Genomic DNA, 18300 nt, shown 5'->3' with positions numbered 1-18300 from the left:
CACACCAGGCCCTTATCTCAAAGCATTTAAGTTATGGAATAGCAAGGAAAAGAGCAAATGGAACCCAAATGCCTCATCTCTTCTGAAGCAATCCATGTATCTTCTGTCATTTCATGTTAGGCAGAAGTAGGACTGTTACCATCTACCTGAAGTTGACAGCTTTAAGCAGACACAGCTCTGTGCTGACAAAGGGAGGATTTGTGATAGTTCATCTTATGTGTCAGCTTGAGTGGGACACCCAGGTGCTCAGACATTTGGCCTACACTACCCTGTGTGTATCTGAACTGAGCATGGGAACCAAAGATTGAGGAAAGTCAACTAACTGTGCACCCTAAGGTGAATGGTCCTCATCCTCCCAACTGTAGACCTGAAGAGAACTGAAAAGCTGGTAAGAGGGGGCATATCCTGCCTGAGCACTGGCCCTTGAACACGGGGTTCTCAGCCTTCTTACCAGACTGACACTTCAGCTTTTTTCATCTTCAGTTGACTGGCTATTGGACTGACCTGACATCATCAGGATCTCAGGCTTTCAGAGCTGGGCTGCAACTGACTCGGCCCATCTTCCCCAGTCATCAGGCCTTCAGGCTTGACCTGGAACTACTCATCAACTCTTCTCTCTCACTTACTATACACTTGGGACTTCTCAGTCTCCATTACTGCATGAGCCAATTCCTATCATTCCATCTACCTACCCTACTGGTTCTGTGTATCTAGAGAATACTAATACACCCATCCTGCTGCCCACTTTGCCCCTCCCTCGCCATCACACTCTGAATGCTTCTGTCGAAACCCGACATAAAAGGGTACATCTTATTCGCAGATGTCTAGAAGGTAAAACTTACCGGTGAGGACCAGGTCTTTTACTCAAGTCCTATCACCGTGCTGACACAGGCAGTATCCAAGGGCCCCCTTTCTGCTTTGTTATCTGCTAAGAGCGAGACTGTCATGATTGCTGCACTGGTCCCAGCCAGCTCAGCCAGACCTCAGGACTGGCTTTGTGTGATGCCTTTGCTCCTTTGTGTGGGTCCTCCCCTTTGCTCCAACCTTCCCAAGGCAACGAGGGTCACGTAGGCTCCACTGCAGAGGGCCTAGTAGAGCCTACAGCAGCATGGGGAATCTCAGGGCAGATCACATCCTCATCTGCCCCTCCACAGGTGAGCTGGCCTGAGGCTTTCAGCGTGAAGCACAGAGCAGAGCAGCTGTGGGACAGGGTGGGTTAGGATGGAAAAAAGCCTGTGGGATTTTGAATTAGAAGATACAGGTTCTGGTCACATCCTCCTTAATGACGTAAGTCCATTATTGTAAATTCTTGTGTTTATTAAAATTTCTGTTTTGTTTGGTTCTGGTTTTTTGTCTACCTCTTGGTATATGACTCAAATGAAAGATTCCATATAGAAAATAGTTTGTAAACTGTGTAAAAAAAAAGCCCCTCCAATTTGGATCTACCTTTGGTTAAAAATCAAAAAGGAGCTGTCCAAAACTTCAGAGAAAATAATCTCACTGAAATATATATATTTTAAAGATTTATTTATTTTTATTGGAAAGGCAGATATAGAGAGAGGTGGAGAGACAGAGCGGAAGATCTTCTGTCCAATGGTTCACTCTCCAAGTGACCGCATGGCTGGAGCTGAGCCAATCCAACACCAGGAGCCTCTTTTGGGTCTCCCACGTGGGTACAGGGTCCCAAGGCTTTGGGCCATCCTCGTCTGCTTTCCCAGGCCACAAGCAAGGAACTGGATGGGAAGTAGAGCCGCTGGGATTAGAACTGGTGCCCATATGGGATCCCAGTGCATTCAAGGCAAGGACTTTAAGCACTATGCTATCATGCTGGGCCCTGAAATACTCTTAATTCCCAGTCATTTCAATGGACCAAAATGGTTCTCAAGGAAGAGAGGAATTACATTCTGATAACCAGGGCGATGAGATGAGCAAAGGATACCAGACAAGTGGAGAAAGGCTCACATACACAATATATACATCAGGAATCTCTAGTTACCAAAAGCTATAGCTTCTCCTGATACTGCTATAGACTCAACAGGTAGGCAGAATACTGAACTGCTCCTAAGTCGCAGACTGCACTTGTAAGCTTTAGCAGCAAACACGCTGACCATAGATTTTGAACATCCTGTTAAAGGGTACTATACTTACTCAATTAACCCACAGAATATATTGGTTAGAGAAAGATGAATTTGCTCAAAGTATAAATGAATCAAGTGGCCCTGATTAATTAACCTGCCACTATATATTCCACATATTTTTGAAGTCAGAAGTACTAAAAAGGCTGGCTATATTCTTGTACTGAAACGAAAACCAACAATACTAAATGCTGATGAGGGAATGGGGACCCACTAGAATCGGGTAGATCACTGGTAGAAATACCAAATGGAACAGTTTTGGAAAACGATTTGCTCCCTTCTGATAAATTAAACATCACTTACCATATGACCCAGCTATCCCACTAAATTCCAAAATGGCAACAGAAATAGAAGCGTATGTCCACACACAAAAAGATCCGTATGTGAATATTTATGGCAATTTTATTCATAAGTGCCAAGAATTTGGAATGACTCAAATATCCACTAAGCTTTTGTCACATCCACCCAAGGAAACATTGCTCAACAATAAATAGGAAGAAACCAATGAGATGTGCTTTAATCCCAAAAGTATTCCAGTAAAGTGGAAGAAGTCCAAAACAAGAGGATACAAAGGGAGGGAGAAGAGAGGAGGCAGAAGAGATCATATTCCACAGATGCAAGGTTCTGTGGGGAGAGAAGAGTTCCTGCAAAGCAGAACCAGGAAATTAGTGAATAAGCCAAACAGCACCCAGCGCTTACATGCCTGCTGCACCTGCCTAGCTCCTAGCACCCCTTTATTTACATCTTGGGGCTTCCCCCGAGGTGAAATCAGCTGCTCAAGTTCCCAGAGGTAAGACTTTACACAAATTATTTGGTGTTTCCGAATCTGCTTTCTCCATACAGTTCACATGAATGCTTAAAGGTATCCAATGAGCTCAGAGTAAAGCAATCGCATGGCTGACCCTCTCTTCTTCCAAAGGGAGCTGAATGATATCAATAAGCCACCAAGCGGCTTTCTAGACGTCATTCCTAAAATCCATCAGTTTGCCTTTAGCCAGGCTGCAGAGCAATTCACAAGACAAGATCCACAAGAATGCACGTGGCACCTAGGAACAGCCCTTCGCTGACTTCTCATCTGTCCCTACAACAATCTGCTCCCCCAAAGGAATGTTCAGCTCCTATCAAGTCAGTATCTTTCTGGCCTACCACTCTAAGTGGCCGCCACTTAGACTCAACACACATCGAGACCTCTCCTTTCAAGGCCTGAATTCCTCAGTTCGTTCATTTTGTCTTCTATGCATTCCTGTGAACTTGAATGCCTACATTATCTGTTTCACTCTGCCTAACACACAATGAAAGCTTGCTGATGCAAGTGACTACACTGGAATTTTCAAAATAGATACAGGAGAGACTTGAAGGAACAATGAGTATTTGAAGACATTACCCATGATTTGGGGGAGTTTATGACAGGATTAGAACCCTTGTCTGAATTCTGCTCTCAAAATGGAGTATGTGGGAACCACCACAAGCCATAAATCAAAAATAATTAGCCAGTAGAGACACAGAAAATAATGCAATGGCTCTCAATATACCCTCAAAAGTGATAGTCTGTCAGTTCACTGGTGATAAGGATACAGCTGGCTGTCTTTATTATCACACACTTTAGACTAAGATTTCTAGATAACTCCAATCTGGACAATTCTGAGATGGCTCTGCTAGAAAGCATCAGAAAGAAAACAAGCAAGCATGCAAACAAAGCATCTTTAACCAACTTGCTCATCGATAGGCTTATTCTTCAGAGTGACTGCAAGGGAATCTTTCAAAAGACCAAATGCATTTCTTCAGAAGAATTCACATTGTCAATCACATTTCCCAAAATTCCTGTTTTGTGACTAGTCCATTTATTTTCCACTTTCCAGCAATTTTTCTTGGTGAAGCCCATTTATTCACCATAACTTGAGAGCAGCACTTCTGTAATGATTTTTTGTTAAGGTTGTCTCTACAGACTAGCACTAGGAACAAACCCAGGCAGGAGAAAAACCAATACTTTCTTGTTCAAAGTGTCCATAGTGGCAACTGTGTTCACGTGGGGATCATCTACCATCTTGTCAGCTTAGAGAAGCAGGCAGGGACAGACTCTGGGTAAGTTTTATTGTTGTTGTTTTGTTTTTGTCTTGATGTGCTATTTCCTCATGGGATGGTCATTTCCCCTCTAGCTCTTCCTAAAGGGATATTAGTCTTTTGATCTCCTGCGTAAAATCTACTCTTCACATCAGACAGCACCTGAGTAGGTCGTCCGGCTGTGACAGGACCGTTACAGTACTGACGGACAAAACAACAACAAACAGTACCAATGGACAGCATGTCCCGCCTTCACATGGGTCCAAGCACATCAAGCAGGTGGATGTCCAGAAACCACCAATTCTCCTCTTCATTTCTTCAGCCCTGGGGCTGACCCAAAGACCTTCAGTCTTTTTATCTGGGAGAACAGTTTTCCTTCATTTCTTCCAATTCATTTCCCTCTCCATCACACTATTTCAAAAAGCTTAAAAACATCCTTCCTAGTGCAGAAAATTGGCCTACCAGGTGGGATGCCAGTTAAGATGATTGTATTGGGTTTGATTCCTGCCTCCAGCTCTTGATTACAGCATCCCACCAATGCAGACAGCAGCAGCAGCAGTGTTGCCTCAAGCCATTAGGACTCTTACCCATCGAGTTCCTGGCTCCTCGCTGCAGCCTGTCCCAGCACTAGCTGTAGTCATTCGAGCAATCAAAGCCTGTCTCTCAGTCCTTGTGCCTCTTGAATCAATAGTTTTAGATTGTTAATGTTCCTGCAGTGACCCTCGCACAGCTTCCTTTCTTCATGAGTATATCTGCAGTGTACCTGGGCTGGGGTTTTGTTTAGAGCAGCATTAGTGATTGTTCTCTCCCTAGCCTAGCTTGTTCCAATCATGTTGTTGGAGAACTTTATTTCAACTCCTGTTCATTTACATGTGGAGTACTAGTAACCTCTAGCACAATGCATCTTTTGGGCCTATTTTTCTATTACTGGTTAATGTACCCCTTGACTTGCTACAGCTTTGCCATTCCCTACATTACGAATTCTCCATGGTAAGGTCAGTACTGTGTTTCAGGTTAAGTCACTGTTGGTGCTGGTTCAAGTCCCAGCTGCTCCACTTCCAATCCAGCTCCCTGTTAATGTGCCTGGGAAAACAACAGAGGATGGTCTAAGTAGTTGGGCTCTTACATCAATGTAGGAGACTTGGAAGAAATGCCTGGCCCAGTTCTAGCTGCTGAGTCCATTTGGAGTACATTTGGGAGAATCAGTGGATGGAAGGTTCTCTAACTCTGCCTTCCAAGTAAATACATAAATAAATCTGGAAGAACACATGTCTTCTTAATTTGCTGCTCAATTTTTAGACCCAGTAACAGTTGAAAAAACCATCTACAGTACTGATTTAAATAAGCACCCGGATTTTGTTTGGGGACTCTTGCTTTCTAGTTTTGAAACATCTTACAAACTACCAACTCTTACTGGATTTTCAGATCTTTCCCTAAGGTTTCTCTGATGCTGGCAACTTGTTGTCAGACTAGAGTCTGTCCCTTGCCTCTTCTGCACATATTTCCCAGCCATCTGCAATGTGCAGAGCTTCTGTTCTCAGGAGGCTTCCATTTTGTCATGAGACAGTCTTGGAAAAGTGATGGCCAAGGCTGATACTCATGGGTAAGCTAAAGTGTGGTGGTCTCAAAATGGTCATTTCTGATGAGCTCAAAGATCAGAAATACACAACACACAGTAGCTACATTTTTAAAAATCATCACTGGTCTAAGTGGTGTCCACACTTAGCATAATCAAAACATTTAAAATATTATCTGGAGGTATTCTAGATTAGAAGAGGCATGACACTCAAATGCGCATCCTTGGATATGAAACAAATAGGCAGCAAGGACAGTGTTGGTACCAACTGGGGGATGTAACTGTGGACTGCATGCCAGATAACAATACTGCGTCACTGTCACACATCTTGAGTGTGATCACAGCATCACGGCCATAGGAGGTTGTTATTTTAAGAAACTAAATGTGAGGGATCATGATACGATTTATCTCAAGAAATTCATAAATATAATACTTCAAAAAGTTTTTTTTTTAAACCAGCAAACCAGAAAGAAAAAATGATTGACAAATCAGGTCTGAAATCAAACACAAATACTTTTTATTTACGGGATATCATTTTACATCAATTCCATTAAAACCTAAAACCAGTTTGCTGAACTCAAGTTAGGTGGCATAACAGTATTTTAGTTAAGTTGGGAGTCACAGAATTTGCACACTTTCATGAATGTAATGCAGATACTGACAACACAAAGCATTCACAGTTATAGAATAGCTGCTGTTCATTTAGCAGGAACCCCCTATAGAAATTATTTTATGGAAAAAAAGCAATCCACATTTTGGTCTCATTTACAGACACCCAACATTTTAGTTGGTCAATGAATTCTTTACATTTATTATACAACTTATGAAAGAATATAGGATAAGGCTTACAGAGGTATTTTAGTAGTTTTAAGAATAAAAACCAAACGGCACAAACTAACTTTTAAAGCTTTCTGTATAAACTTCAAAAGCACTGTTGAAATGGAAACTGACAGGCAACAGAAATCTGAACCAGAATCTAGAGGTTTGTCTAGTCAGATTTATAAAACCTTAATTCAGAGTTCATGCTTCCAAAACAGTGCATGAAACATTACAGTGGATGTTTGTGGCAACTAAGGGAACAAAATTTTTGACCTACTGCAGCAATAACCCCAAGGAGCTATGTTCCATTACGACATGGTATTGTAACGTGGAGTTCACAACACAACAAAACAAAGAGAGGATACAGACTCAGGTACTGGAGTAAAATCAGAAGGCACCCTAACATATTTAACACGAATCAGTTAATAACTTATGATCATTCAGTTTTGTGTAATTAAAGCAAAAGCATCTTACTACTTGGTCTGATTCCTTCTTCTCCTCTTAAAAAAAATAACTACAGAAAATGAGAACTCCAAGGGCAAGCATTCTGCAACCCCACGGAGTCACAGAAGTCTGAGTTTCAAGATTATCTGGAGTTTTCTAAACAGGCAAGATTATCCCTTTGCAATGCTTACTTACATATCACATATTGTGAGATCATTCTTACTTGGGTGGTCCTCCTGTCAGGAACAGGTTCACTGCGAATAGAATGCTAACACCTCCCCCTGGAACAACCCTTTTAATTTAGGACTAACTGTGCCGAGCAGTAAAACAATTCTCTAGATTCTAATATAATATTCAAAATAATTTCATCTGTGATTTACACTTGCTTTAAACACAACTATGACTGGTCAAATTTAAAAAATGTTGCCTATAAAGGGTACATTTGGAACTTCATGGGGGTACTTTTGAATCACTTCCATGGATCCGAGTCTGCCTGTGGCCAATCACTGCTATAACATGCACCCATCCGTCAGAATCTTCTCAACAAGATGATCTCGATAGCAGCTACTTGCTGCCAACATGTGCTATGCTTTCAGGTGTCAATTTATGCAAGGTGATAATAGACTGTAAGGTTAAAAGTGAAGAATACAGACAAGGAATGGTTAAGTATGCTTAATCACTGCAGAGTTTTTTCAACTTCTGGTTTATTTCACAGCAAGCCAAACCTTTTTTATTTGGTAGAAAGAGAGAGTAGTTGCATTCTTCTACCATATCATGATTTTGTATATGCTCACATATTGTATATACATACAAAATTTCTGTCTTTGGTGGTTCCATAAGGGAAAAAAAATATGAAAATCTGAACACTGTTTGCAAAGAAAGTACATCAGCGGTCAAGAGTAGCATTGTCAGTGTGCTTTACCCATTGAATGCCTCTTAAAGGTTCACATTGAAGCTAAAAGATGTTTTTGGCCAGATTTCAAGATAGTTCCAAACGTCTTCTTGTTCAATCGTGGATCCTGCTCACAACTACAGTGTTTACTTGCTCAAATGAATCATCAACTCTTTTCTTGGGTGAAATCACTATATTATGTGTCTTTATAAAACTTTAGGGACTGAATTAGTCATTCAATAGCACCAGATAGTTGGGCAAAAACATGTTATTTACACAGTTCTCAAGAAGAAAAAAAAAAAAAAGAAAGAAAAAGAACAAAAAAGAACAACCATAAAACACAAATCTAAAACTATCATTCTGCTATTATTCTTATTTCCTCATCCACATAAATAATGGTTGCCCTTCTTCTGTACAAGACTCAGGTAATGACAAATGGCCCCTGCAGGAAAGGTCCTACCATGTAATAGGTTAGCTCAATGCTGGTGGTTTTGTGTCCACTGCCAGCAATGGACATGCTGCCAGGAAAAGCCTAGCACGAAAGAAACAAAACCAAGAAAACAAACTAAAATGAAACTGAACACTTCTCACAGCTCTTTTTCAAAACAAAACAGAAAACCTAGAAAATCAGACACCATAAAAGCTTAACTAAAAATACAAGCCACAACTAAAAGTGCTCAGCAGTTAGTTATAAATGGCCAGCAAACCATTAGGTTTTCATGGGGGAGGCAAAATAAATTTTACTTAGAGTGGCATAGAAAGCATCAGCAGATCTAACACTGGCTAGAAGAATGCAAAATCAAAAAAATAAAGAAAAGTGGAGGGTGGTTTGGGAGAAAAACCATTAAATAATGTTTATAAGAATTTAAAATCCAATTAAAAAATTAAGAAGTACAACTTTAATTTGTTCATTTGTGTCTAAATTCAAACTACTACAATTTTAACACTGCAGAGCCAAATCCTGGGCCTCACATGGGAAATGACAGGTGGCATGTTTTACGTCTTCAACTTCATCATTCTAACATGCTAAAATTGTTAGGTAAACCAAACGGTATTTGGCCTATGCCACTGAAGAATTATGACTCCCACCTCCTTCCAAAACAGCCTCTTCGACAATAAGGTTAATTCTGGCAATGTTTGCTCATGCTGAAGTTGTTTTGTCTCATCTTCTGAAATGCTACATTTGAGACCAAATGAAGTATAATTGGTTCATTTGAAAAAAAAAAAGGGACTAGAAATATGCCACAAAATTATTTGTACAATACATTTTTGCAGAAATAATCTCTAGGTGAAGCTTTTTCTTTTTATACACATATACAAAATTTAAACAGCAATATACACATAATCACAGTGAGGACGTTGGCAAATTCACCAATCTGTAGTGTAAATACAAACTGCAAAGCAGCCGTTCAAGAGAACAATGCTACACAGCAAACAGAGCCGGTCCAGTCAATAGCAAACACCAAAACATCCCTGCCAAAGGGAGACAGTGCAAGGAAAGCAGCATGCGCTTTGATACAAACAGCAGTTTATGGCTAACGGTTGACATGACTGTGGTAACAGTGACTCTCTCGCTGCTGTGCATGAAGTCCTACGACATCTGTTTGTCTTTATACCACTCCACAAACTCGTCCAACAAAACTGGCCCTGGGGAGAGAGAGGAAACAAGTGGCTCCGAGGCTGTTTATGAGGAGACTAAGACAGGAAGATGTACACGGATGGGGAGGAGGGCATGCCTGCTTGGCCTTGGTACTCACATGCTCCGTCTTCGTCGTAGTTGCTGAGGTCGAGATTAATTGTTCGGCTAAACTCTAGCACATTGCACCACTGGTCTTTGTTAATAACTTTGTATTTTGATTGCTGGTGAAGGGGAAAGTAACATCAATTACTAACACTGAAAATGAACACACGGGAGGATTTAAATTGCTATATGAATCACCCTCATAATGTTCATGTGGGGGTTCCTCTTTCCACCTGAGTTGTCAAGTATCAATCTAGGAGGATCGGGAATGAGAGCAAGAATAGAACTGAAGATGATAATTTTCATTACAAAAATACTATAGCAACACAAAATGGCAAGCACATCAAAGAAACAATTGTATATCTCCATAAGTAAAATCTTTTAAACAGCAAAGCTCTTCTGTATAAAATGGGGACAACACCTATTTCACAGAGACACTGCAAAGATTAAGAGAGAACATCTATATAATTCATAGACAGCACCCATTACTAATCCCCGCCATGATCAGCACTGTTCATTGGCTCGAAGCACACGCAGCATGGGCCACTCAATTAAAACCCTGAAGCGCTACAAGCAGTCTTAGAGCTAGATGCCATTGCAACAGAAGAAAATGACTATTCTAGTAATTCAAAACTTGAACCTCATCATAAAAGAAATCAGAATAGCCATGCCATAGTATTTTTATTCCTCTTAGACAAGAAATTAGCCATGGTGTGTTTTGTAAATACAATATTTTTGCCTAAATATATAAATTTAGAAATAAAATCTGAAGCCAACAATTTGTAAATCCTCATCACTAAAATTGAGAAATATCATGTGATAAAACAAGTACATAAAAAAACCAAGAAAGTCAAGTTGATGACTCTAAAGACTGCAAACACAAGAAAAACAGAAATGAAAGAATTACTACTTTCTTTCAACTTTCTAAACACATAAAAACAAAAACTAGTCTCTAAATAGTTGGGACAGTGCTCCTGGAATTGTACTAAGGCAAACTGGCAATGTCTTCATACTCGAGCTCAGATCCTGCTGTGCTTGCAGAGAGCAAGGATCGATTCCCTTTTCCAAAGAGTGCTAACTTATCTCATGGGGCTAACTGAGAAGTCAGAACAACCACACATGCAATGTAGTTACGAATGAGCATGTAAACAAATACTTGTTTATATTAAAAAGCAATTTTATTAACAGTCCTCAAGGAAGTGTATAAGTTGCTAGGTTTTTCTGGACCATTACATATAATAAGCTGTAGAAAACATTACTTCAAGAAGGAAGTTGGAGCAAAGGCGAGGTCCAAGATTTTTTGGGAGAGCCAACACACACATCTTTGTAAGCTAAGGGCATTTTTTTTTTTAAAACAGGGCTCAGACAAGATACAAAAACACAAGAACACCCAAATATCAAACTTATATCTCAGATTCTTCCAGGACTTGCATGACATTTCAACAAACCCAGAATCTTTGGTCACTAATACTTCAACAAAAAGCCATGATGGAGTAAAGTGGTGGATTATTTCCAATACAAATCTGAAGAAAATTTAAACCAAAGGAGATACTGGCAGTTTACCTGGGACTAGACTGAGCTAGGGTCCCCAAGTTCCTTGCAGGCTAAAAGTGGATAATAAGAAGTGACTATAAACTGATTTTTGATAAGAAGGTAGACAACTGCTTTTTAACTTTTACTTAATAAAAGTGAAAAGTCCTCCAAAAGAAAGTCAATCTTCTCTATTGTTATAAAGAGCAGGGAAAATCTAGACAAAATGTAGCTTTTAAAGTGGGGATGAGAAAGGAGAGAAAAGGACAGAGCTGTGGCCGTTTTTGACATATCTGCAACGTGGAGTGAAGCAACACAACGTGACACGCATACACAGATGCGCTCCGAGAAGAGAAGTCATTGCTGAATTGACAGCAAGTATGTCACCAGAATTCCTACAGGCAGAAAAGTACAACAAACAAAAAAATTACATAAAATGGTTAAAATGTATTTGGTAGTTCTAAGCAAACATACATACATTTCATAAAATAACAATTTGATACCTCTAAGAACTGGTGAAAAACTGGAAAAAGGGGCCAGATTTTTCCTAATAACAGTCCCAACATGCACTTGGCAGTGTTTATGTCTAGGCTGCGCTGGTCCTTTTCCTGTTTAACAAACAAAAACAAGGATGAGCCAGATGTCCCACAGAACAAATTCCAATCATTCAAATTTGTATTTCATGCCAGCAAAAAATTAGTAAACAGCTCATTTATCATACACCCATAAAAACCCTGAATCAAAAGCTAAGTCAGGGCAAAGGGAGGAAGCCGGATCCAATGGAAGGCTTGATTGTCAGTATCATATAAGTTTAATGTGAGAAATTCATGTCAATTTAATGATGACCTTAACACAAAGTCCATAAGTTATGTAGTATCAATATTCACAATTATTTCGCAGGAAAAGTAAAACTCTATAACTCAATAGAGCTTGCTTGTTTGCCATTTATGATAATTACGTGGATCACAATTATTGATCTTAAAGTTCATAATTAGATGAAGTTTAAAGGTTTTGATTATTTTCATCCTTAAGAAATATCTTTCCTTTTAAAAAATCCTTTTCTTCAATTGTTTTGCTTTATCAGGTAAAATATTGTTCTCATACCTAAACATGCCATTATTCAGTTCTGCTCCTGACAGTTGGGGCTTTCAGACCCCCCTAATAACAGGAGGTGCTCACCCACATGCTTTGGGGGGAATAGGGTGTCTGTCTTTAAAGCCCTTCTTCTTTAAAAAAATTTTAAAATCTTTTATTATTATTATTATCATTTTATGATACAGTTCCATAGGCCCTAAGGTATTTCCCATATCCCCTTCCCAATTCTACCCCTGGGATTTCCCATATATCTTTACTAAAGTATGGTTCTTCATACACAGCCATGTCCATCACTGTGGGCATGGACAATGGCAGAGAGTCCGGCATCCTATTGTCATACAGTAAACAGTTTCATTGTAAGTCCATCTTTGTCTGGAAGTAGAGGTGCATATTGCATGTATCCTCAAATCTGGATATGTTAGTCTCCATTTCATAGTTACTGTACATCCCCTTAAATGAAAAGCCACAATACAAAATCAACAATAGAAATTTACAATGCCATGAAGTTAAATAACATGCTACTAGATATGACAGTCTCCATTACACAGCTACTATACATCCCCTTAAATGAAAAGCCACGGAACAAAATTAACAACAGGAAGAAAAAAGAAATTAACAACACCATGAAGTTAAATAATATGCTATTGAATGACTAATGAGTCGCTGAAGAAATTAAAGAGAAAATCAAGAACCTTCTTGAAGAAAATGATGCTATCCTATGATCTATGAGTCACTGAAGAATTTAATCAGAATAAAGTGTTTTGAAGAGATGAAACAACAACAAAAAAATCAAAATTGATGAGATGTAGTTTCCGCCGATCTTTGTTGGTGAATTGTGTTTCCTGTAGACAACAAATACATGGATTTTGCTTTTTAGTCCAGTCTGCTAATCTATAATGTTTGATTGAGCTTAAGTCATTTAAATTCAGGGTTAATATGTATGGGTGGTAATTGGTCATTTTAGCAATGGGTTGTTCATTGATTTAGTCTTCTGTTGTCATTTTACCAGGATGTTCTTCACATTTGCCTTTGGTTTTGGTGGCTGCTATTCCTCTTCTCTATCAAGAGAACATCTTTAAGTATCATTTGTAGGGCAGGTTTGAAAGAGGCAAATTCTTTTAGCTTTTCTTTACTGTGAAAGAATTTTATTTTCTTTTCAAAGACAAAGGAAAGCTTTGCTGGATATGTTATCCTGGGCCGACAATTTTTTATGCGAAGCCCTTCTTATCTTAGGGTTCTTTCACATGAATCTCCTTCATCAAATAGTCCCAGACCAGTAACCAGGCAAACAACATTTTATAAGAAAGCCAGAAAAAGACAGTAAACAAATCTAGATTTAAGTTTCCTCCACTGACATTTGCTCTTAAGAATCCTGAATTCTCTGGGGCCCGGCGTGATGGCGCAGTGGTTAAGGTCCTCGCCTCGCACACCCGGGATCCCATATGGGCGCCGGTTCTATCCCCGGCAGCCCCGCTTCCCTTCCAGCTCCCTGCCTGTGGCCCGGGAAAGCAGTCGAGGACGGCCCAAAGCCTTGGGACCCTGCACCCGCGCGGGAGACCTGGAAGAGGCTCCTGGCTTTGGATTGGCATAGCATCGACCTTTGCGCTCACTTGGGGAGTGAATCATCGGACGGAAGACCTTCCTCTCTGTCTCTCCTCCTCTCTGTATATCTGACTTTCCAATAAAAATAAACCTTAAAAAAAAAAAAAAAGAATCCTGAATTCTCATTCTGCTTTTTCTCTCAAGCTTCCAGGTAGTTCTATAATGGAAGTGGACGGAGGGCCTAGGACTAGTGGTAATAAGCTTACATATCCCAAGCTAGCTACAACATAGTTTCTCAACAACAGCAGAAACACATGCAAATATTTCAACAAAGGGAGCAAGTGCCTGGCTATCTCACTGGAGTTGAATCTAAAAGTAAAAGACAAGGCTACGATGTGCAGCCACACGAGCCTACAGAGAGAATTAACTGACCTCAAGGATTCTAACATCCTTGCCTTGAATGCGCCAGGATCCCATATGGTCGCCGGTTCTAATCCCAGCAGCTCCACTTCCTCTCTCTCTCTCCTCTTCTCTGTATATCTGACTTTATAATAAAAATAAAATAAATATTTAAAAAAAAAAAGAAAAAGAATCTCCTTAACAAATTAAAGGAGCACACAAGGCCATCCCAAAGCTCTTAGTAAAAAAATAAGGCAGTACTGTCAACACCAACGCTATGACCCTCTGCTTCTGGTGCAAAATGCAGCAGCTCGATAGAGTCTAAACCTAAGCCTGCCAGGAGTCACTCCGCAGCCTCAGAATGTCGGCCCAGGCTAAGAGGGAAGGAAACACAGCCTTATCTTCATATTCATCTCGTGACTGAAAACAGGTTCACGTACATTTCACAAACTTCAATTTTCTCAAACAGGAAAACAATTTTGTGTCATTTTTCAAACAGCAGGAACTGGGAAGACATATCAACCCTAAAAGTGCCATTCTTTAAAATTTTATTTTATTTTTGACATTGTTTACATATTTGAGACACATGCATGCCCATGTAGGTCTCTGATTAGGGTGGGGAAAGTAGAGGAATGGAGGAAAGTGGGTGGGACAAATGTTTCCATTTTTTATTTCTGTATCTTCAGTGGCAGATGGGGGCAAAGGGGCACTCCTTGCTATCAAACCACATCAGAACCTGGGGATGGGGTTATTTGATGATGCCTTAGAGATCCTAATGTGGGGAACAGTATGCCAAGGGTGTTACTTGAGTGGTTTTGATAGTTCTGAGACATTGCTGGCTTCATTGCATCAGGGTTGAGAAAATCTTCCCAAAGTCTGTTGGCTGACCAAGTCCACCTCAATACACCCACAGGGCCAGGAACACGTTGCAAAGCATGGCGAGGAGAGATGTCCACTGCTTTCTGTCCTCTGACAAGGCACCCAACATCCTCTGCTAGTATAGATGAGTTCCTGTCATGTCCGCTGCGTGCATCTGGTCATGCTGTCCACTGCACAGGCATCAGTGACTGAGGAGGTCCAGTCCCCAACATAGCACTTTGCCTGGGGTGACCTCACACTTGATTCTTGTGTGCATTAGCAGTGCAAGGTCAGGTTCAGTCTGTCACATGCACCAGCCAACATACATACTGGTGGATGCAGCTGCCTCTTAAATTTCACCTCCAGTCCCATCTATCACACGAACTGCCCACCTAGCATAGCTCAGCTCAGCCACAGGCTTGATCTTCACCCACATTAGTGGGAGCTGCAGCCTAGTGAGGGCAACTCCCAATAACTACTACTACAACTACCCTAAGCTTCGGTTTTGCATGTGCCAGCATGTACTACAGCCTAGCCCAGTTGGTTTTGCATCACATCTGGCTCTCATGCACACCCATGGTGCTGTCGCTTAGCTCAGCCCAACCTGCTGCCAGACCTGGCTGGCCTACATGTTTGCTGACAGATGCTGCAGCCCTGCCTGGCCTGGTCTGTTCCCAGCTCCAGCTCTTGTACTCACCAGCAGGAGCTACAATCTAACAGGAGAGTTCCCCAAGTTCCCCTACGAGGCCCACTCCCAGTCCCAGATATCATATATGTCCGGTGAGTGCTGCAGCCCTGGTTGGCATGGTCTACTCTCAGTTCTGGCCCTTGCAGGTGCTGGCAGATACTGCAGTGTGGCCCATTCTGGCTCCCTTCAAGCCCTAGCTCCTATTAAGTGTCAAGTGAGTTCTGCAGTCCAGCCTGGCTCAGCCCAGCTCTCCATGTAAACTGGAGGGTGTTGTAGTTGTACAAGTCCCCTACAGAATTTGCCCCTCAGACCTGGATCTCTGGTGGTTGTTGTGGCCCAGCCTGATGTGTCCCACTCCCCTCCTCTGACACTTGTGGGTGGGTACTGTGGCCTAGCCCAGCCAGACATGCCCCTCAGCCCCAGCTTTTGCATGTGCCAGAAAGTGGCAGGTGATGCTACCCAGCCCACGCCTCTCAAAAGGGCAGGTACCTTGCCTGACCTGAACATACCCTCCAATTTCCCCCACTTTAAACTAGGCAGCGGCCTGGTCCGTGGAAGACTCTAGAAGTCATTCCTTCCCTGTCAAACATGCCCTTAGCTGCTCCTATTCCAATACATCTAGACCCCTTTCTCCAGGCAGTATATAACACCCCCTCCTGGGGGCCAGGATAGCTGACATGTTCCAGCCTGGAGTCCCCTGCCTTTCCCGCTTATCTTAAAAGGAAAAAAGTAAAAAGAAAGAAAGAAAGAAAGGAAGAAAGAAAAATGTCTAAAAAAATAGAATAGGTAACCATGCTGGCACACCTGTTAACAGAACTTTGGCATTAACGAGGTCCAGAATGTCCACCACCTACTGGTTGTTTTTCTCCCAGCAGTAATATAACACCTGCCTAGGTAGTATAAGACAACCTAAACAATTGCTTCTAGCTGGAATAAAGTTGTCATTTCATCATTTTCTGGTATTCGGCTGTAGTTTCTTTCCTGCTTTCACAAAGTATAATTGAAATTGCCTAATATATGACACCACTGTTATTTAAAATGTAGAGGGTATTAGAAGTAATTTAGAATCCTAAAATATAATACTTAGGATATTAAAAATGATTCTGAAGACATCTGTTGTGTTAATTTGTTAATAAATTACTACCTATAGATGTCTTTTTTTAAGTAGGAAAAAAAATAATAAAGCTGGGGTGGGGGCGGAAAAGGTGATTTGAGTTCTACTTCCAGCTAAAATGGACCAATATAAATCAGATTTCCCTTTTCACTTAGGAACAATCAGAAAAAGGTAAGAAATGATGGATTTCAGGGGCTGGCACAGTGGTAATAGCAAGCTTAGCCCCTGCCTGCAGTAATAGTGTCTCATATAGGTTGTTCTACTTCTGATCCAGCTCCCTGCTTACGGCCTGGGAAAGCAGCGGAGGCTGTCCCAATCCAAGGGCCCTGCACACATATGGGAGACCTGCAGGAAGCTCCGGGGTTGCAGCTTCATTCCAGCACAATGCCAACTACTAAGACCATTTGGGAAGTCAGTCAGCAGATGGAAGATTCTCTTCTGGCTCTGTAACTCTGCCTTTCCATTAATTAATTAATTAATTAAAGCAATGACTGATTTCACATACTGGAAACTGGGCAGCACCACACTGTGAGCCCTGAGACAAAGGAGGAGACCCAAGGTAGGGTCTACATGACATGAGCTTACTCTGTGCAGGTTTCCAGGCCACAGCAAAGGAAATGAAAACCAAAACCACACCCAGCAGTGCTGGAGAAGACAGTTGGGATTTCAAGGAGACAAAGGTAACCGTTATTCCTGGAGGGAAATGCAAGCGAGGTGGGAATGCCACAGAGAGATCTAGAGACTCCCAAATGGCCTCCTAGGGTTTTTGGCTGTCCTCTGATCTGCACACAGTGAGAGGAATAAAACCATGCCTGGAGAGTCACTGCAAATGAGAAGGCAGTAGAAATACCAAGGGCCTCCACAGGGCTTGGAACAGCTTGTCCTGCCACCAGCCAGCACAAAAATTCCATAAAATATAAGGCAGTGGGCAGAATCTTGCAAAGTATGTAGCTTAGAGAGGTACTACCTCACCTTTAGTTAAAGCATTTTTAGGATCAGCCTTCCAAGGATTAAACTGATCTCCTCAACTATGTACCAGGGAGGAAAATATTCAATACTATTTAAAGGAATACAATAACAACAGTCAACATAAAATTTACATTAGCCAACTCCATTCAAAAAACAAGAAAACCTTACTAGAACTTTGAGACTAAACATGATCAATAATCAAGAGAATAATCAGCCAATAGCAAAGAGACCCAGAAATGACATAGATGATGGAGACAGAAAACAAGGTTGCTAATACTTCCTATAAACATACTCTATATTTAAGGGGGTGGAAGGAAATATTACCTCATGAGGAGAAACATGAAATATATTAAAAGATCTAAATGAAATTTCCAGGGATGAAAAGCACAGTATCTAAATATATAGGTTAAAATATCTGATTGAAATTTATAGCAGGA

At 41.0% G+C, this 18300-nt stretch overlaps 1 protein-coding gene across 7 annotated transcripts in view; it reads right to left on the bottom strand.

The window, feature by feature from the left end:
- Positions 1-6265: 6265 nt before the first annotated feature.
- The window catches only part of DCUN1D4 (defective in cullin neddylation 1 domain containing 4), a 72706-nt gene continuing 60671 nt past the window's right edge, over positions 6266-18300 (bottom strand). For 6 of the 7 annotated variants that reach the window (XM_040966473.1, XM_040966477.1, XM_040966474.1 and 3 more), the window contains 3 exons: positions 11702-11806; positions 9685-9787; positions 6266-9574 (listed from right to left, as the gene is read on the bottom strand). In XM_040966473.1, the coding sequence (XP_040822407.1) occupies positions 9519-9574; positions 9685-9787; positions 11702-11806 (264 nt within the window). In that variant the 3' untranslated portion in view covers positions 6266-9518. The remainder of the gene's footprint in view (positions 9575-9684; positions 9788-11701; positions 11807-18300) is intronic. The other variant, XM_040966475.1, reaches the window with a different exon arrangement.

Source organism: Ochotona curzoniae, unplaced genomic scaffold (genome assembly GCF_017591425.1).
Source record: "Ochotona curzoniae isolate NIBS_2020 unplaced genomic scaffold, NIBS_Ocur_1.0 scaffold_4505, whole genome shotgun sequence".
NCBI lineage: Eukaryota > Metazoa > Chordata > Mammalia > Lagomorpha > Ochotonidae > Ochotona > Ochotona curzoniae.
Note: the sequence above shows the minus strand (reverse complement) of the source record. Positions and strands in the feature narration are given on the sequence as shown.